Source organism: Ailuropoda melanoleuca, chromosome 6 (assembly GCF_002007445.2).
Source record: "Ailuropoda melanoleuca isolate Jingjing chromosome 6, ASM200744v2, whole genome shotgun sequence".
Classification (NCBI taxonomy): domain Eukaryota; kingdom Metazoa; phylum Chordata; class Mammalia; order Carnivora; family Ursidae; genus Ailuropoda; species Ailuropoda melanoleuca.
In genome coordinates this window covers 92109299-92130124 of record NC_048223.1, presented here as the reverse complement: position 1 = coordinate 92130124, position 20826 = coordinate 92109299, and the positions used below count along the sequence as shown (strand labels likewise).

The window sequence follows — 20826 nt, the reverse complement described above, 5'->3', positions numbered from 1 at the left end:
ACTCTGATCATATTACAATTGTATTAAGGAAGGTGATGCTTAAAAGAAAACAGTAAAAGCTAAACATAGTTAAAAATATTGATAGTGTTATGTATATAAAGAAATTTGGAAAAACAGGCTATTTTATAATCACCTGAGATCTGAACTTCAGCCCTTCCCCCAGCCTCATTACACGCAGGTTCTTGTGATCTCATGTGGCTCCATATCCCGGTGAGATCCTATACATCAGGAAATTAGAAGATGTATGTGACAAAAACGTCAAATCCAAAACAGATAGGTATGATCCATGAGGTAAGAGGAATTGAGAGGCATTCATTACTCTAGAGATGGTGAAACAGAGTCATATCATTTGCGATATTGCCTTAGGGTATCCAAACAACATATTAGGGAATGCTGGAGTGCAGATGCTCAGTCACCACCCTAATCATCCATATGGAATGCTTGCCCAGGGATGGAGTCAAATATTCTGGAATTATCTCTTAAAAAAAGGCAAATGTCTTAATCTCTCTTCTTCATTCCTTAATAGAAATTAGCTGTTTCCCCAAAATTAATGTATACTTTCCCTGTCATCCATGTCCAGGTAACTGCTTCAGGTTACGTTGGTCAGGATATATCAGTTACAACCCCACCTTCCCAAGCTAATAAATAAATGAGGCATCCATATTTTCCCCACCATTTTTCATATATGGATACTAGTTTTTGGTGAAAAACTGGAATATTGAACACTGGGTAGCCTCCTAAGAAATGCTTGAGGAATCATCAACCATCAGTTAGAAAATGAGGGCTGCTATCAGCTCCTCATTGTTTGGCAAATGCCAATTTAGTTATGTATGCAATCACTTTTCAACTTTCAACTGTTGCTTGAGCTTCTTCTATCAACTTCTAGGGGATGAATCTCTAACTTGGTGAGGTGGCCTAGCTTCACACCCCAAGTGAATTATATGTGACACAGTGCATATTTTAAGGCTGATCACCCCAAACATACTCTCCGAATATGCCTTAAAATGCTTTCATATAGCTATTTCTATACAAAGTACTTTCAGCCAAATATAAAAATAATTTTATAAGTAAGTTGTATGTCTATAATGAGGCCTAAAGAGGCTGGGGATGCTGTGAAAACAAAGGCTTTTGGGGGTACATCAAATACTGAAACAAGAGATAAGCCCAGAGAGAAAAATATTAGAAACTTTCTCTCCTAACTTGTTTTGTATAGCGTAGAAGAAAATTAAGGAAATGAAATTATTGAGGAATTAAATACATTTAAATATATTTCAACTTCATTTGCTATGTTTCAACAAGGTGTACGTACCCTACTTGGCTTTAGTTTGGCAGCAGAGGGGTCATCTGAAGTGGTGAAATCTGGAAAAACTCCAATAGACCAGCTGCACCCAGGAAAAGGAACTACTTATGTTCCTGAGCACCTGCCTTGAGGGGAGAGGGGAAGTGGGTTCAGCATCCTATAGTGTGTGGGGTATACCACACAAGTAGCTCTTTTCCATCTCCTTGTTGTGTGGCCACAGACCGTTGTATATTTTGCAATAAACACAACAGATTTCACGCCCATAATATCTCCAACCACTTCCTCACCTAAAACGAACATGTGCAATCATAGTTTAGAGAGGGCTAATCAGGGCTGGAAGGACATATGAAAAACACGAGGCACAAGATTTGAAGAGAAACCAGAGTTTCATTTTCTTGAGGAATATGAACAAAGGGAAACATGTTCTGCTTACACAAATATAAGGTTCTTGCACTTAAAAAAGCTAGTAGGACATGTAGTTCTAATAACACTGGCTTAACTGCAAAATACAGACATTTCACTGTACCCATATGAGGAACCAGAACAATCAGTTTGTTGTATAGCATAACAAAGAGATTGGTACTTAAAATACTTTAAATGAATGAATGATTTTCAGTGAGGGAACATAAATGAGTAACTTTTACTATCTCTCCTGAGAATATTAAAGGAAGAATGATGTTAAAAATATTTAAGTCTTTACAGATGAACATATGACTGAAGACCTTATTTAATGGGATCTTTCCTATGAACCCGCTGGTGGATATGGAGGTTGGAGCTCTGGCTGAAGCCCTTCCCACACTTGCTGCACTCGTAGGGCTTCTCTCCAGTATGCACTCTCTGATGGATGAGGAGTTTTGAGCTCTGGCTAAATCCCTTCCCACACTTGCCACAGTGATAGGGCTTCTCTCCAGTGTGGACTCTGAGATGGATGCGGAGATCAGAGCTCTGGCTGAAGCCCTTCCCGCACTCATAGCACTGGAAAGGCTTCTCGCCTGTGTGTATGCAGCGGTGAATGTGAAGGTTCGAACTCTGACTGAAACCCTTCCCACACTCCCCACACTTGTAGGGCCTCTCCCCAGTGTGGACTCGTTGGTGGATGTGCAGGTTGGAGCGCTGACTGAAACTCATACCACACTCCCCACACTCATAGGGCTTCTCACCAGTGTGCACTCGCTGGTGGATATGCAGTTTGGAGCTCTGACTAAAGCCCTTTCCACACTTGTCACATTTATAAGGCTTCTCGCCTGTATGGACTGCGTGATGAATGAGCAGACTTGAACTCCTTGTGAAGCCTTTCCCACACTTGTCACACTTATAGGGTTTCTCGTCCGTGTGGACTGCTCGATGGATGAGGAGACTGGAGCTCCTCGTGAAGCCCTTCCCACACTGCTCGCATTTGTAGGGCTTTGCTTCTGTGTGGTGTCGTTGATGAAGTAGTAGTTCTGAGCGCTCACTGAAGTCCTCACCACACTGACTACATCTGTGTAATTTCTCTGCGGTGTGGATTTTTGCACATGGATGACCATCTGAGCTGTTGTTACGTCTCTTTCCAAGGTTGTAATGGTTACAGGGTTTCTCCTCTGTATGAGCTCTCTGAGGACGACTGACCACTCGTGATTTCCAACCACAAATGTCTTTGCAGCTACAGTCAAAGAGATCCAAAGACTCTTTCAATTGGCCATTCTGGCAGTTTGCCTCACCACTGACCAATGGTGAGACCAGTTCTGTTACGTCAGACATAAGTTTAATTTGAAGGTTCTCTGAACAATGGTCCATGGGAGGACTTTCTCTCTGCAAGACTTTTCTGTCAGTGCTTTCTGCAGTTACAAATAGACTTTTGCTTTTCTGAGGATCCTGGAGCTCATTTTTACAAAACGTCACTGAGGAGTCCTGTGTGGCCATTTGGCTTGGGACTTTCAAAGACAAATATTCATTTGCCGTATTTTTGTAATCATCACTTTGAAGAGTTACCACATGACTCTTGTTTCTGGAAATGTAGAAGATGCTTCTCCCTACTTCTGATAAGGGGAGGAATCTAGTTCAGGATTCCTCCACACTTCTCCTGGAAGATTCACAATATAATCCTGACTCTGTTATTGTACTGGCCGTATCTCCTAAAATTAGCCAGCACAAAAGCCCCTACGTAATAGATCCCTAAGTTCTTTATCTTGAAGATTCTCCATAGAATTTTCATTCAAGTCTCCTAGAGAACAAAGAGAATTCAATGATAAGAACACACAAAGAGGAGATTTCAAGATTTTGTTTTTTAAAAAGATTTTATTTATTTGTTAGAGAGAGAGCACAAGCAGGGGGAGAAGCAGGTTCCCCGCTGAGCAGGGGCCTGATGCAGGACTTGATCCCAGGACTCTGGGATCACGACCTGAGCCGAAGGCAGACGCTTAACCGAATGAGCCACCCAGGCATGCCAGATTTCAAGATATTTGAACTGGAATGTCTAATGCCTGAAGATTTAATAACTAGGATGAAGTTCAGTCTTGTCCTTATAGTCATGTCCTTGGGGTTAATACTGCAAAGAGAAAACTTAGCTGTACAAGACATTTTAGCTTGTACAAGAAATCTTGTCTTGGCTTTTAAGCAAAGCCAATAAAAGTGTTCTTCCTCTACCCTGCAGAGGCTATGAATCCCATGTCCTTGTCACAAATAACATTTCATTCCACTTCATTTTACTTTAATTAAATTTGAATTTAATTGGTAACCCACTTTAATAGGTGCTGGGGATACAAAGAAGAAAACAGAAATTCTTTTGCTAAACAAGCTAGAGCCTACTGGGAAAAAAACCCCAAATCAACAGTGGTGACACTGTAAGTGCAACAACAGATGCATGCACAACCAATCATGGGAGGACAGAGTAGGGGCATTTGACCCGAATCTTGGGGAAGATTTCCGGGAACAAATGTAAGGGAGAGAAAAAAAGTGAAAATGTAGAGAAAATATGACATGCTCAGGAAAACTATATGCAACTGCTTGTGGAGGATATAAAACAGGTGACAGTGGTGAAGAATGTGCCCTGGAGAAGAAAGCAGGAGCCAGAACAAAGGGCTTGGTGCGTACTACTAAGGATGTAGGGCTACAACTCTCAGGGATTTAAAATTTAAGGACTTCAGTGAGGAGTGAAATGCCTGACTTTGTGATTATAAATACCATCAGAAATAAGATTTTAGGTAGAGAAACAACTGCAAATGATAAGGATGGTTATGAACAGAAAGGGAGAGATTCATTCTAAATCATGTGAAGACTGGCTAAAATTGGAAGGGAGACACCCAGAACGAACCTCAGGTTCCTTGCTTGAGTGATCAGGTATGAGGGTGTAAATGGTAAGACAGGCTGGAGTTGGGGAGAGGGGACCAATAAACACAAACTTTGACTTGCTTAATTTGTGGTGCTGGTGGAACATTTTTGAATTGTTTAGTAATATGGGTCTAGAACTCTGAGAGAAAACTATGTTAGGAATGCAGATTTTAGACTTACTAGTATGTACGTCAGTCAAAACAATTAGAGTGAATATCTTAATATTACATTGAGATGACAAAAAAGAAGTCCACAATAGTCTTGGAAAAATAGAAAGTTTGCTATCAGCAGAATAAAAATGTTGAGGAACTCCTAGATGATAAAGAGCAAATGAATGACAAATAATGGAGAAACTAAAAAAAAAAAACCCAAGCGCACAGCTCAAATCACATACAGAAGGGTTCCAAAAGACTAAGAGATCTTTTTTTTTTTTAAGATTTTATTCATTTATTTGACAGAGAAAGAGAGAGACAGCCAGCGAGAGAGGGAACGCAAGCAAGGGGAGTGGGAGAGGAAGAAGCGGGCTCCCAGTGGAGGAGCCCGATGTGGGGCTCGAGCCCAGAACCCTGGGATCACGCCCTGAGCCGAAGGCAGATGCTTAACGACTGAGCCACCCAGGTGTCCCAAGACTAAGAGATCTTCTCAACAAGTCCCAGGAATTCAAATTCCAAGCTCAGAACCAACAATTATAAAGTAAGAGAGGTTGATGTTGGAAATAGGTTTATTAATTCACATTATGCCTTTCTCTCCCTCCCTCCCTCCCTTCCTTTCTCATTCATTCATTCATTCATTCATTCATTCATGTAATCTCTACAGCCATTGTGGGGCTCAAACTCATGATCCCAAGATCAAGAGTTGCATGCTCTTCATTTTTTTTTTTTTTTTAAGATTTTATTTATTGATTTGACAGAGACAGCCAGAGAGAGAGGGAACACAAGCAGGGGGAGTAGGAGAGGAAGAAGCAGGCTCCCAGCAGAGGAGCCTGATGTGGGGCTCGATCCCATAACGCCGGGATCACTCCCTGAGCCAAAGGCAGACGCTTAATGACTGAGCCACCCAGGCGCCCCTGCATGCTCTTCCAACTGAGCCAGCCAGGTGCCCCTCACGTTAGGCATTTCTAATGGCTGGACTAGTTGTTGCCATTAGCAGCAACACTTTCCCAAACACCTTCTTCCCTACAAAAAATGAAATACTGGATGGCTAAGGGTAGTGGCCCCACATAAAGCCTCAAGAACAACATAAATGGTCTGCCAAAGAAAGGCTCCTAATGGTATTATTTGGGCTGGAGAGAGTAGCAGAAGTTGAGGTAATATAGAACCTGCACAATGACATGGTTGATTAAAGTACAAAAAAGCAGCAAGTGACCTCCACATTTGCCCAGGATAAAGGCTCAAGGTAACTCCTGAAGTGGGATTTCTGACAAGGGAGATACCTCAGAGCTGGAGATTGAGAAGCAGGGGATGTCCCAGGTAACTTACTAGACTGAAAAGGCAACATCAAAAAGGTGGTTGTAGAACCCTCCATGTGGATTCTTAGAGCCACCGCAAGCCCAACCAGCAGAAGCACCCTCTATAAGGACAGCATGCTGCACCAAAGAGGGTCAAGCATCAGCTGAGGACATATATATATAATCAGGATGAAAAATAATCAGAATTCTTTCAAATTAATAAAAGGACCGAAAAAGATGACAATCGTAATAACTAAGACCTACCACGCCCATTTGAAGCACTCAGGCACTAGTTGCACAATCTCATGTAAGAGGAACTCCTAGGACATCCATTCTACACATGAGGAAAGCCAAGGTTGAAGAAGTTAAGTAACCTGTGTCATAGCTACTATTAGGGAGGCTGATCTTAAGGTCTGCAATCTAGATGGGTCGAGTGGCAAAATTAACACATGGTTAAGTTGGAAGACTGAGGGGTCCTCCTAGAATGTGGGGTAAAAGGACAGACAGATGGAAATATAAAAGTAAAAGCCCATATTGTAGGAGTTCCATGAATATAGTGAAAACAAAACGAAGGGAGAGAAATGATCAAAGCAGTAATAGATAGAAATGTTTCTTAGAATTCATAATTTAGGCCTCACTGAATGCTTTTAGTTGTATGGGAAACCTCTAGGATTTCAAGGAAAAAAAAAAAATCCCAGAAAATGCTAAAAGTATCCAGACAGAAAAGGCAGGTTGTTTGCAAATAAATGAGAATGATATTGACACTGAACTAACAATCAGCGATATTGGATACCTGAAGATCATCAAGCAGTATCTTCCAATTTTGGACAAAAAGTGATTGTGGAAAAGATGGTACATGATACAAAAAATAGCAGTGAGCAAAGAAGTCAATAAAACAATGAAGTTGAATCAATTGTTGCTACATGAAAGAAAAGAGTAATAATTAACCAAATTAACGCAAATGCTATAAAACAGTAGGGATGAAAACCACCCCAAATACAATATATTTTAAAAAGCAAGCATTAGGGGGTGCCTGGGTGGCTCAGTCGTTAAGCGTCTGCCTTCAGCTCAGGGCGTGATCCCAGCCCCGCATCAGGCTCCTCTGCTGGGAACCTGCTTCTTCCTCTCCCACTCCCCCTGCTTGTGTTCCCTCTCGCTGGCTGTCTCTCTCTCTCTGTCAAACAAATAAATAAAATCTTAAAAAAATAAAAAATCAAAAGCAAGCATTAGCTTTGGGAAAGGAAAAAAAAAAAGGAACTATAATCCTAGTGCACTAGTTGACCCGCAGGGAACAAGAGTTACAAGGTCAAAGCAATTAATCACTGAAGTGACCTGGACATAGAATCTTGGGAGGATGGGCATGTTGGGGGAAATAATGTAAAAGAGCTAAATCCTCATCTATGATGTAAAAAAGTCAATATAGAATATAAAATATTGATCAACTGAAAAACAGCGGTATATTATAATAAGCTCAAAATGAGGTACCATTTTCCAGCTGTTACAGTGCTAAACACCCAAAGCCTGAAGACACACTGCTTGTGAGTGTAAATTCGTATCACCCCCAAGAAGGACATTTTGACAATTATCTATCAAAATCATTAATGTATACACTCAGCATTCCAGCTTGAGGGCTTTATTCTTCAGATTTTCAGGCAGAGCTGTGAAATGATACTTGCACAAGATTTACTCCCTGCAAATGGCTTCTGACAGCAAATGACCATAACCTGGTAGAGAGGAGTTAGGGACACGAAGGAAGGCTTACACTGTGCATCTTTTTATTTTTGTAGTATAACTTTAATAATTTAAAAACATTTAGTACATTTGGGAATTTGGTTTTCTTTGCTGCTCATGCATATTTATTTTCTTTTCCCACAATGTTCAAAATTTTCATTGTACATTTTTTTCCAGCTTTATTTGGGTATACTGACAAGTAACACTGCACCTTTTTATGCCTTTTTTTTTTTTTTTAAACCACGTGAATTTTGTTCCTTAAAAAAAAAAAAAAAGTATCAGGGCACCTTGGAGGCTCAGTCGGTTAAGCATTTGACTTAGGCTCAGGTTATGATCTCAGGGTTCTGGGATCGAGCCCCATGTCAGGCTCTGCACTCAGCAGGGAAGTCTGCTTCTCCCTCCGCCCCTCCCCCTGCTTGTGCTCTCTCTCAAATAAAGTACTAAAAAAAATAAGTAGCTGCATAAATGTGTTATTTGGAAATATGAAGGCAAATACAATAAGGAATAGCTGAAAGGATTAAAACCAAGTGACTATGAAAAGCCACCCTTGGCATAAAGAGCAGCAGAGCAGGGAGACTGGCTTTTATAATAAGCCTTTCAATACAATTTGCTTTACCTAGGTGAATGTTCACAAAGTTTAAAAGTAATGGCAAACAGAAAAAGGAAAAAGAAAAACAGTGCAGTTTGGAACAGTTAAGTCATGTGCCAGGCCAATGTTATTAAATGATCAAAGGACACTGCCTCAACATCCTTGCTGTACAACACACTGTAGAAATGGCAGGTCTATGAAAATCTGTGGGGGAGATGTTGTATTAATGGTAGGTTTTATAAATAGTTATGAAACTTTCTGATATTAGTTTTTTAAAAAATATTCAAAATATTATGAAGAATGAATATTTAATGTTAGAAGAAAATGCTGATGTAATGAGAAAAGGGGTCCTTTTACAGGAGTATTTATGTCCTAACAGAGATCTCTAAGACATACTGCATAAGATTGCCAGTTGAAAAATACACACGGTATAATCTCATAAAATTTTAACACATATTTTTTTAATATACACATTTATATATGGAGTACATAAAAAAAGATACACAAACTATTATTAGTGATATCATTTCATTATACTTCTGTGTTCTTTGACTCTTCGAGATTTTTTGTATATTACTTACATTAAAAAATGTTGGACAACCACATTCAACTTTTTACTAATTAAAAATGCAAACCTAGCACCAAGCTTGAAACTGGAAGCACATGCTATACTTCATTTTTGCCCCCCTGCAAACCACTTTCTACGCAGCAGTCCCACTGATACTGGGTAAATCAGGTCATATCACCCGGCTGTTCACTGGCTTCCCACTGAACTTATCATGAATCCACATTTTTTACCAGTGCCTTCAATGCCACAAATGAGCTAGGCCCTGCCCACCATGTCTTCCCTCTCTGTTCTTTTCAGGTGCTCCCAGTATTCTCACCATGCTCCTTCCAGGTCTCAGGTCTTCCCTTGTACTATCCTCTCTGCTTGGAACATTCTTACCCTAAACAATCATCTGTTTCATGCCTGTTAAGCCTTTAGATCTCAGTTGAAATGTCATGTCAGAACCCTTCCCTGAAACTTTCAATACATATATTATCACTCTTGTCCCATCCCAGGCCTTCATTCACTCGGGCACACTATTCTATCCACAGGACTTAGCAATTTATAATGATATATTGTGTTTACTTAATGCCTCTTTGACAAGACTGTAAGAAAATATTTCTTCTTTGCTGAACTCCAGAGTAGTCAATTCTTAAATCGTGACTATGTATACCCAGCATACGAAGTATTACATACATTGCTTTCCCTCCAGAAACTGGGCTGGAAACAAGGAAAATGAATCAGACTTGCAGATCCAATGGTTAACATAAAAGCATACAAAAAATATCCAATCAGGTCTGATGAGACTGTGAGATATAAACTGAAAGTTCTGAGAAGGGAGTCAAGTGGAAGGAGTGGTCAAAGGTTTCACACTAGACTTTGAATAAAATCTTAAAGGACAAAATTAATAAGGAACCAGAGCATGATAATCATCACAGATTCCAGAGAAAGCCAGGCAGGGAGTTTTGAGGCTCTAAACCAGCAACTAAAGGTAATTCCAGGTTTTTATGCAAAGAGTGACACGATAAATGATATGTGAGGGGAGATAAGTCTACTTGCAACATCTAACTTGAGCCTGAAGAATGATGTCAACGATCTGTCTCGTTACCACTGTTAGCATTAAGTGGACCTATTTTAGAGTGCTATCTGTGGGACTTGAGTGTTAATGAATTTAAAAGAATTTAAAGTCAAAAAAGAATTGATGAGAGAATTACAGATGCTGGGGATGGCGAGGGACAAACTTAATAATGACTTATTTTGAATCTAGGGGGCTGACAGAATGTTAATACTGACAAAAGTGGGAATATGAGAAGTTAAAACAGGAAAATAACTTAGAAAATTCTCAATACACTGAATGTGAAGTGACACTAGATATTCAAGTGTAGATAGTCCATAGCCAAGAAAGTACATAGGAACAGAGTTTCATATGAGGATAGGAAATAAAGACATTTGGGTTATCACAGTAGAAAGGCTGGTTGAGGCCATTTATGTGTGCGCTAGCTCTTTGAGGGAGGCAGACAAGTGTACAGATACAGTGTACATTCTCAACAGGGGCACTACTGACACCAAGGGGGTGATAACAAAAAAAAAGGCTGAGAAACACTGAAAGATGGTGATCTAAAGGCAAAGGGCCTTTTAGGGTTTCCAGAATTAGAGGAAAGACAGAGAAGCCAGTGAACACGTAGAGAAAAGAAATAGGAGAAAGGCCAGAGGGAACAAGAAAACAACGACTTCATACATGTCAAAAAATCTGAAGGTTAAGGTGAACACTATCAAAGCCATCAGAAGAATTGGTAATAGTAAATCTCGAAGAAAAATTAAAGGAAAAGCTCTGAAAGGGACAGAAGTTTAATAGTGACCTCCAGGTGAGCAATTCTGGTACAAAGAAAGCACAGGCATTAGGTTTACATAAAGAAAATGGCAACATGGGACTCTCACTACTTACAGGGACCAATTCACTCTGTGGTGCTTGCCTTACCTCCCAGGTGCAGCTGAAAACAATGGTTCGAGAGCCACAGTTACAAGGGAAGAGAACCAGGTGGATAGAGGCAGGAAAAGGCCCTGAAAGGCACCATTACAGGCTACTTCTTTTCCATGGTTTTTGTACAATGTCCATTTTTACTACAAAATGGTAATTTCACATGGTTTAACCTAGTAGGTATATATGTATCTTACATCTAATTAAAAATTCTTGATCATTAAAAAAAAAGATTTTATTTACTTATTTTACAAAGAAAGCACAAGCAGAGGGAGAGGGAGAAGCAGGCTCCCTGCTTGGTAGGGAGCTGGACGCGGGGCTCGATCCCAGGACCCTGGGATCGTGACCTGAGTCGAAGGCAGATGCCCAACTGAGTGAGCCACCAAGGAGCCCCATATCATTATATTTTTTAATGCATACACATTTTTCTCTTGTATATTCCACTATAATTTGTATAACTAACACCCTGTGATACATTTGGTGAGTAATGTTTTTACTATTTCAAGTAATTCTATAATGACTTATCTTTCTCCACAATTTTCAGTTGGAGTTACTGATTATTTCCTTATGATACCTAAAAATGAATTATTACATCAAAAATGTTTAATGGTCTTTGATTCAAGCAATCAAAATGTTTTTGAGAAAAACTGTGTCAATTATACTTGTAACTTTCTCCATGGTATGAAATTTTGTCTCATCACAAGTATTGTCTGATATTCAGAAGGGGAGATGGATGAATCCCTGACTGGAAAGGAAAGAAGCAATGGAAACTAGATACTGTAGGGTGGGGATATTTAATGAAAATAAAGTCCAAGCAAAGACGGTAAAAGGCCAATGTGGGGAAAATGTGGGAAAAGATAAGAGTACCAATAAGAAGGTCAGTGTGAATGGGAAAGACCATAACCATCTGAAAAGGAAGAGGAGGAATAAGTGAACAAAGGTCTATCAGTTTGTGGAAAGTATCCTTTTGATGCCCTGCCTTTCTCCACAGACCAGAGAACTTCAGAGAGAACTCCGAATATTTCAAAAGCGACTCATCTTTCATGTATTAGCCTGGGCTTGTAATTTGCCATGCTGCCTAGCTGATTTCTTTGGAGTTCATTCTCCATTTTATAATGGAGAAATTACATCTGGGTAACAGAGGGATCGGGTTAACTGTGTGGAAAGCAAAATCAGTCCCAAGAGATGGTTTTATAAGGGATATGGTTTCTAAGACGACTCAGTAAAGCTACATTCTCCAATTCTTAAGCCAAATTCTTTGGCTGCTTAAAATAATCAGAAACATCATTTGTGCTAAAAGGAAACTTTGATTCCTAAACCACAATCCCTGGGGCCCCATCACTATTTAGAACCAAAGAAACAAAGAATCCAGTGGGCAGGTGTCCAGGCTCATGTTCTTACCTACGGAGACCAACTGGCTGTAGTTCTCCAGCATCACAGCTCGGTGCAGCTTCCTCTGAGTGGGGTCCCGGCAGCCCCGCTCCTCCTCAGTGAAGCCCCCAGAGACATCCTTGAATGTTACTAGTTCCTAAAATATTAAACACATTCTTCCTCAACTGACAACTGTTTGCACAAATGCCCTGGAAGGAATATGGGGCTGGTAGCACTGGACAAGGTGAGAAAGGGACAGAAGAAGTGTACAGTGCAGGCAGCTGAGTCATCTAAGTCAAGTTTTGTTGGAACAGCTTTCCTGTATCACCTACTTTTCTACTTCTATCCAAATCCTTCCCCTGCTGCCCACAACTCACTCAAGCCGTCCAGTTACTGAATCTTTCCTTGTCATTGTCATTTCAAGGTCATTGCTGAGTTGTCCTTTCCACCCCATTCCTACCATTATTCTAACAACCCCAACACTCAAGAGAACAATTTGCTGAATGCTCTAACCTCACATTTCTTAATTTCTTTACAGTGCTAATCATCTCTCATTCTTCACACTCAAAAACCATGACCAGGGCCATTTCACTATGTGGACCACTCTGCTTTTGAAATATTGATCTCTTGATATCCTACTCCTTAAAAACACCTTCCTGATCTTCTTGCTCTTCCTCTTCCATCACACCTGCTTTATCAAGACCACCACCCTCAACTCTTCCTCTTTTTTCCCTCCCAGCCAAAGTATACTTCTGCTCTCAAGTTTTTCCCTAGTCCTATCAATCATATGTTCTTTCTTGTTCTAAACTAAGTAGCTGAACATTCCTGGAAAAAAAGAAAATAGCATACACACACACAAACCATAAGATATTCTCCTTAGGTATTCCCAAATATTTACTTCCAGCCCTGTTTCTCCTCACCTCCAGGCTCCAAATCTCTACCTAACGTCTGCACTTGGATGTCTAGGAGGCACTTAAAATTTAACAGGCCCCAACGGAATCTCCATCAATATCTGCTCTTCCCTAGGGGTCCCCACTTTAGTAAATCGCCACACAACCCACCCAATTGCTGAAGCCAGTCTTAGAAGCCATTTTGAGTCTCTCCTCTCTTCCTTACATTTTATCCATCACCAAGTCCTACCTCTAAAATGTATCAGAATCTATCCACTTCTCTCCATCTTGCAGTTATGGTTATAAGCCCCAGCCATCATGAAGTTCCAACTGTACCAACCTCCCAATTTGTCTCTCTGCTTCCACGCTTGCTCCCCAACACAATGAGTTTTCTACATACTAGCCAAGATGATCTTTTAAAACATACCACATCAGGCATGAAACCCTCCAAAGGCTTTGCAATGGACATCAGGTAAAATCCAGACCCTTCATCTTGGCCTGCAAGGTTTTACAGATTGGGGTCCTGTCATTTCTCCAACCTCAGCCCGAATCACTCCTTCCTATGTGTCACACTCAGGCCCAGTGGCCTTGCAGGTCCTTGACAATATCAAACCCATCCCAGCTTAGGGCCTTTGCACTGGCTGTCCCCTCTGCCCAGAACATTCCTTTCCCACATCTTCACACGCCTGGTTCCTCATCATTCAGGTGTCAGCTAAATTGCTACTCCTCAGAGAAGCATTTTCTTGACTGTTTAATCCACAGTGGCACGCAGAAACTATCACTTCCTGTTTTAATTTCTTTGTACTACTTATGTCTTATCCCATTTTCTTATTTATTCATTTGCTTTCTAATTTAACTGTCTCTCCCCACTAAGGTATATATTCCTTAAAAACAGAGAGATGTTTGATCCTTGCATCCCCAAGGCCTCAAGCAATGCCTGGCATATAATAGGAATCCAGGCGTTTATTTAGTAACTTCACAGTGACTCTGGTTCCTTCCAGGGTTCTGTTGATGGAGCAACACTTCTTAAACTACCTCTGGTGAAGGACCAGTTTTTTTAAAAAGTTTCTAATATGTCAGACTTTTGTCAGATAGTTTTGCAAAATACAATAAAAAAGAATTACTAAAAATAAAAACCCAGATGTATAAAATACCAATGCCATTTTAAAAATATTAGATTCAACAGACATAATATTTTCAAACACTCTTAGTTTTTCTCCTTATGCCTTTGCAGACTGGTAACAAGCAGTCTGTGGACTGGCATCAGCCTTTGGGCCACACCCTGAAAAGCAGAATGACAGAATACACACAGAATGACGAGAACCAAGTGAAGCCAAAGAAGCAGCTCAACTCTGGGCCAGGGAAGAACCCAATCACCTTCAGAACTGCGACACCTCAGGCCTGAGGCTGAAGGGGCACTACCCAAACGCTCCTCAGGAAACTGAAGAAAACCAGGCTGCTTGCAGGAGTGACAGCACCACCCTTCTTATCACCAGTGGAGAAGGTAATGATGAGAGAAGGTGGCAGTTTCCTCCCAAGCTCTCTTCTCAAGGTCATGGGTCTCTACTGTGTCTGAGGAGAAAGAGATGAGAGTCCAGTGGCACCTGGGTGGCTGTTGGTTAAGCGTCCAACTCTTGATATCAGCTCAGGTCCTGGGATTGAGCCCTGTGTTGGGCTCCAAGCTCAGTGGGGAGTCTGCTTGAGGATTCTCTTCCTCTGCCTCTACCCCCGCATATGCTCTCTCTCTCCCCTCTCTAAAATAAATAAATGTTAAAAAAAAAAAAAAAAAAAGCCTGCAAGTCCCTGCGCAAAGGTGGGAGAGAGAAGGGCCAGAAGTGGAGGTTGCTGCCTCAGGGAGCCATACATACACACATTAAGACAACAGTGCCTGGGGTACATTGAGCAGTAGAATTAGCCACTGCTTTCAATCAGACTTTCTCCTCAACCTCAGAGAACAAGGTTTCTTTCTGTCCAAGGCTAACCTCTCCTAATGCATTCTAGCTCCAATCCTTTTTTTCCTTCTGAAATTCAAGTCCATCAATTATCTTTTCCCCCCTTCATTTCTTATCCATTTTTCCACTCGGTCATCTGGACGGTCTAAGACTCCTATCCAACCTCAGTAATATTTCGACCACTTCAGATCTTGTCAACTCATCTCCCAAATCTCCCTCCAAAGTGTTACCTCTTCTTTATTTTCACTGCCACTGTCCTAGGTAAGGCCCTCATTTCTTACCAAGACCACAGTAACTCCTTACCAAGTCTTTAAAATACAAGTTTTGTCATCTTTCAATCCACAGACTGAAAGACAGAGTCATTAATTTTTTAAGATCTCACAGACAAAGTGGTGGGGAGAATTCCATGCAAAGAATGGAAAGGGCATATATATATATATATAATATATNTAATGAAGAGTCATTCCCCGTCCCCCCCCCACCCCTCCCCCAGCTATCAATGGAGCTAATAAGTTACACCCAAGGTGGACTCAGTATCCTGAAGGCCAACCAAAGGGGAAGGTCATGCGACTAGTAGTTTCCTGTTCCCACCCAAGAAATGTCGAACCCTTTAAAACTACATATATCATGTGGCTTTCCACTTCCTTTCCAGAGTCCACCCTCGCTGGATCCAACAATTTACTTAGAGGCAGGAAACAGTAATGCTGAAGTCTGGAGGTGGACAAGAGCTGTTGCCACACTGGATTACCTGCAGTCAACCAAATGTCATGCTATAGTCTAGAATAGCCCTTTACATGCTGCTTCTGTCTTGACCTGTATTTCTCCCAACCATTTTGCAACTCTTTCTAGTTTCAGGACAATCAACAACTGCCTTCTAAAGCATGAAGATAAGTTAAATGCCTCCTTCTCCAAGATGTCATAGTATTTTTCACATCTCTCTACCAAAGCTATAAAATCTGTCTTCCAAATTGACCACAAGATTCTAAAGGATAAGGGCCATGTTCTGCTAATCTTTAAATCCCCAGCCAACTAGCTCAACTGACTAGGAATCTAAATGATATCTATATTACATTATATATATATGTAAATTATATACATATATAAAAAATATAATATGATACTTATAAATTTATAAATTCAAGTTACATGAATAATGAAAAGATACAAAACTGAACTTCAAGATCATCAAAGGAAACTCTTAATTTTACAGATGAGAAAACCAAGGCTCATGACAGTGAAGTGACTTACTTGAGGTCATAAAGGGAAGGGTTAATTTGGGACTCCTGCCTTTCAGCAGACTCAAGGACAATGTCTGGTACATAAGAGAACACTCAAAAAGTATTGGTGGAATGAAGTCCTTTCTTTAAATTCAAGTTATGAACATATACCAGAATCTCAAAATTTCACTGTATTAGCAATCCCTAATTTCGTGATAAATTATCTTCATTAGGGACCAGATAGAGGAAAAGGAAGGAAAATACAGAGAGCACAGGGTCTTATTCATTTATTTCCCTTGAAGCCCTCAATTTGTTTTCAAGGCACCGAGATGGCATTCTCAGGACCTTGAGGCAGCTTACTGCCTTCTAAACCGATTTTTATAAGAGCTCATGTTCTCTTCCTATGTATATAAGAACTGTATTTGCCAAGCAAAAAGATGGTCTTATTGGTAGTGGTGTTAAGAAACAATTATTTCTTCCTTAAAATCCAGCCTGATATTTCATTCAAGTAACTTCTGGTGTAATTGACCTGTTTAGTTATGGAGAGGGAACAGCATGGAGTTGGAAGACATGGGGTTTCCTTCTGACTCTGCTGCCCTAAAACAAAGGATTTCCCTTCAGTCTTCTCAAGAATTAGAGCTTTCCTCGGTAAAATGCCAGCACCAAGGCAGAGAGGAGGCTTGCTGATCCCTTCCATTCTAAGTGTCAATCTTGAAGTAACTTTCTAGGAATGGTTTTATAGAGACAAATGAGTAATCAGTTGCTTAAAAAGTGCTAATTGGTAATTTAACAATTTATTGTACCAATTAAACATGTAGATATGTTGGTAAAGGGAACGAAGCAGTCAGTGCATAAAAGACGAATAACCCATCTTACCTACCTTAATGATGTTCAAATCGAGTATGTACAGAAAAATCTCACAATTATTCCAACAAATCTTTGGATGTACAAAGGCCCATGGGATTTAAAAAAAAAAAAAAGTGAAATTCTCCTTTCAGTAGGTTTGGGGGGAGTGCCTATGACTCTTAATTCTTAAAAAAACACCACAGGTAACCCTGATGAATACCCTGGTTAAGAAGCATTTCTGGGAGTGATTTAGTAACTACTGTGCTGGCATTTAACAAATTTTTTAATGTTTAGTAAATGGTTATTGTTAATATGTGTATTTTATTTTTTTCACACATGGAATCTGCTCATGAAGAAAAGCTCCATAATTTATAACTCTATTTGTTTTCCTGAGATCACTGAATACTGGCCAGAGCATGTGATAACTGAATAACTTTCAACGTGAGTGAAATGTCTTGGCAGGAAAAGGGTGACTTTGAGAGAGGATCAGGCAAAGATGCTGTGTGGAGTCTTTCAATCAAATAGCTGAGTGCTCTGGGGAGTGGGCCAAGTTCATGGAGGGAGGGTGGTTCAGTGAGAAAGGATGTGGAATTTAAAGTAAGCAACCACCTGTGCAGACTCTGGCAACACCATTCTATAGCTACATGTCCTCAGTATAGTAATGTTCTTACACCCGTATTTATAAAATGTTTATGTCTCACACTGAAGTCTGACAATAAAAAGAATGTAACAAACACAGGACCTGACACCAGACACGCACTCAATTAATGCTGATGTTCTTCCTTTGTTCCAAGCAAGAAAGGTTATGTTCATTCTCAGAGATATGGCATTTTCAGAGAAGAAACTCCAACTCACCTGGAACTTGGTCATTTCCTCCTTTCAGGAAGGACAGAGTCCTGGAAAGGTAGAGTTAGAGAAAAAGCCATGAAAATCAAGTCCACCTTGCCAGATACAGACTAGCCAGTCCAGCAAGACTGTAGGAAAAAAGTTACTCAGCTCCTGCTAACCCCTTTTCAGTCAACCCTTCACACACCCTCTCCTGAGACGCCTTCCTAGTCTCCCCAGGCTGCACCTCCCTCGCCTCTCCACAGGTTTTTGGATTAAACAGGCCAAGCCTCCCCTCCAAACCCACGAGGGTGAATAAATTCCGCTGCCCCCAGCCACACTAAGATGTCTATTTCCTCGGGGTTTCTGATTTCTGCTCTAAAGCTCAAGAAAGACCAGTAGAAGCTATCGGCTTGGATGCTTTGCCTCAGAATGGACTTTGACTCCTGAGGCGCTTTCCCCGACCTGCCTCATATCTGGGGTGAAAGGACAGTGCTGTGGGGACAGAAACCTCGGTCCCTCAAAGAGGCCCCTCTCGATCGCCTAACGTCCACCGAAAACCGTGGAATAAGGCCAGTCACCGGCACAGAAACGGCCGGTGCGGCCAACTACGAAGGCTCCAGGCCGGCCGAAGCCAGAGCTCAGCTGTGCGAAAGATGGGCCCCTCGGAGCCTCAGCCACTTCAGAGCTGGGGGGCCGCTCAGAATCAGGAGATCACAGTCAGGGCCCGCGGACAGAGCTGCGGCCGCGACGCCCGGACGCACGTGCGACACCGGGCCGCACCTCCTCTAGGTCGCGCGCCCTCCCACAGTGCCCTACCAGGCTTCCGGGTCTCAGCGGCCCTGCACCTCCCCCGAGGCACTCCCACATCCCCACATCCCAGCCACCGGACGCCTCTCTATCCGCTGCGCTTGCTGTCCGGTCCTGCGCGTCTCACCTCCCTCGTGGAATCCGATACCTGGAAGAGCAGGGCTCCCAACACTGACCCGCGCCCCCGCCTAAGGCTCCGAACTACAAGTCCCAGAAAACTGGGGGATGGCCACGCCCACTTCCGGCGCTCGCTTCCGGCGCGGGTCCGAGCTTCGCGGACCGTGGCGCTGAGGGCGGGTTCCCGGCGCTGAGGTCGGGTTCCCGGCTCTGGCGTTTGCGTGTTGTTCGCAGTTCTTTGAGGTTAGAGACTAATTCGTTTAAGTTCCCTTTTTTTTTTTTTTTTTTTTTTTTTTTTTTTTTTTTTTTTTTTTTTTTGGTTTTTGTCTTTCTTGTTTTGTTACAAACGCCTAAGAATTATTTTAGGAATACCCATTAAAGGGTCTTTTATTTTGCTGAAGTGCTACTGGCATGAAAGGAACCTAAATATCACCTGTAATTTTATCATTACCTTTAAAAATATTCTGAAACGGTATATGCTACTCGGCATCACCACCATCTCGGGTCCAAAGTTCATGCATTTGGTAAACATGAGGGCCTACTATGTTCCAGGACCTTAAAAATCGCTGTGGATATTTAACTTTAGTGAGACAAACAAGCAATACTTATAGATAAATGGTATAGTGTGTTATAAAGTGATAATGTGTTACGGAAAAAGTAGAGCTGAGTTGGGGGATTAAGGGGTGCTGGTGTGTGGGTGTGTGTTGGGATATGCTTTGCAGCTTTAGATAGGGGTTATTGGAGCAAAGATACTAAAATGAGGTGATCAGTCTCGCGACATTCAGAACTCTTTCCTAAATGTACACAGACAACTGTTTATGCACACACATATACTTTTTAAACAACAATGGGTCATGCCATATTTATGGGCCTATAGTTTGCTTTTAAAAATTCGATAGTACTTAACTGTGTATCATAAATTTGCCAGAGAAACAAACCCTGCCCTCTTGAGACCCATTTAATTGTTACAGCCTTCAAGGGGGGGGGGGCGCCAAAATTCTCCCAGGCTGCACCTTCATTACCTTCAGCCCTCCCTGAGGGGCACAGGACCACTCCCAACTCTCCCTAGTACCTTGCCTTCAGATTTATTCTGGAAGTTAACTGTTGCCTGGACCTTTCCTATGTATCTTCCCCCTTCATTAGTGTATTAGCTTCCAATTGCTGCTGTAATCAAAATTACTACAAACCTAGTGGCAAACAACAAACACATTTAATTTCCTACAGTCGTGGAGGTCAGAAGTCTGAAATCAATTTCACTGGGCTGAAGTCAAGGTATCAGCACAGCTGCTTCCTTCTGGAGGCTTAGAGGAGGATTTGTTTCCTTGTCTTTTTCAAAGTACATTTGATAGCCTCTATTTCTTGGCTGTGGCTTCTACTTCCCTCTTCAAAGTGCTTGACTCCAATCTCTGCTGCTGTCATCACATAACCTTCTCTTGCACTGACTCTTCTTGTGTTCTTCTATGGACTGATGTGAGGCCTTACATCAGGCCCACCTGGATAGTCCAGGATAATTTCCCTACATCTTGATCTTTAATCACATTCACAAAATCCCTTTTGCTGTATAAGGTAACTTTCAGTTTCTTCACATTAGGACAGGGACACATTTGGGTGACCTACCATGTTTGGAGAGGCTCCTCCTCTGAGTTGTTTTCCTACCTTTTGTCTGGGGAACACAGAGTATCTCCCTCTTCTCTGATCCATTGATTCTGTCACTGTTGCTCTGACTCTCAATCTCTGATGTTCTGTTACCTCCTCCTCCAGTTTAGAGGCCATGGCTCATCACTATGGTTAGTCCTTTGCATATGCCATCAGCTCTCTTGCCCATGTCTCACTTGGTTGTATTCTCCCCATAAAACACCAAACCTGGTGGAATCCAGTTCTCTGCCTGTTCTGTGCT

General features: G+C 41.5%; 1 protein-coding gene across 4 annotated transcripts; it reads right to left on the bottom strand.

Moving 5' to 3' along the window:
- Positions 1 to 1667: 1667 nt before the first annotated feature.
- Positions 1668 to 19039, bottom strand: ZNF239 (zinc finger protein 239). 4 transcript variants are annotated; one of them, XM_011222423.3, is made up of 4 exons: positions 18961 to 19022; positions 18033 to 18073; positions 12303 to 12429; positions 1668 to 3503 (listed from the first exon to the last, which is right to left on the bottom strand). In XM_011222423.3, exon 4 carries the CDS (start codon positions 3200 to 3202, stop codon positions 2024 to 2026), a length of 1179 nt encoding a protein of 392 aa, XP_011220725.3. In that variant the 5' UTR covers positions 3203 to 3503; positions 12303 to 12429; positions 18033 to 18073; positions 18961 to 19022; the 3' UTR covers positions 1668 to 2023. The 4 variants fall into 4 exon arrangements, with proteins under 4 accessions (XP_011220725.3, XP_034518776.1, XP_034518773.1 ...); XM_034662882.1 differs by having other exon boundaries at positions 1910 to 3503; positions 18940 to 19039; XM_034662885.1 differs by lacking the exon at positions 12303 to 12429 and having other exon boundaries at positions 18961 to 18991.
- Between the last annotated feature and the right edge of the window lie 1787 nt (positions 19040 to 20826).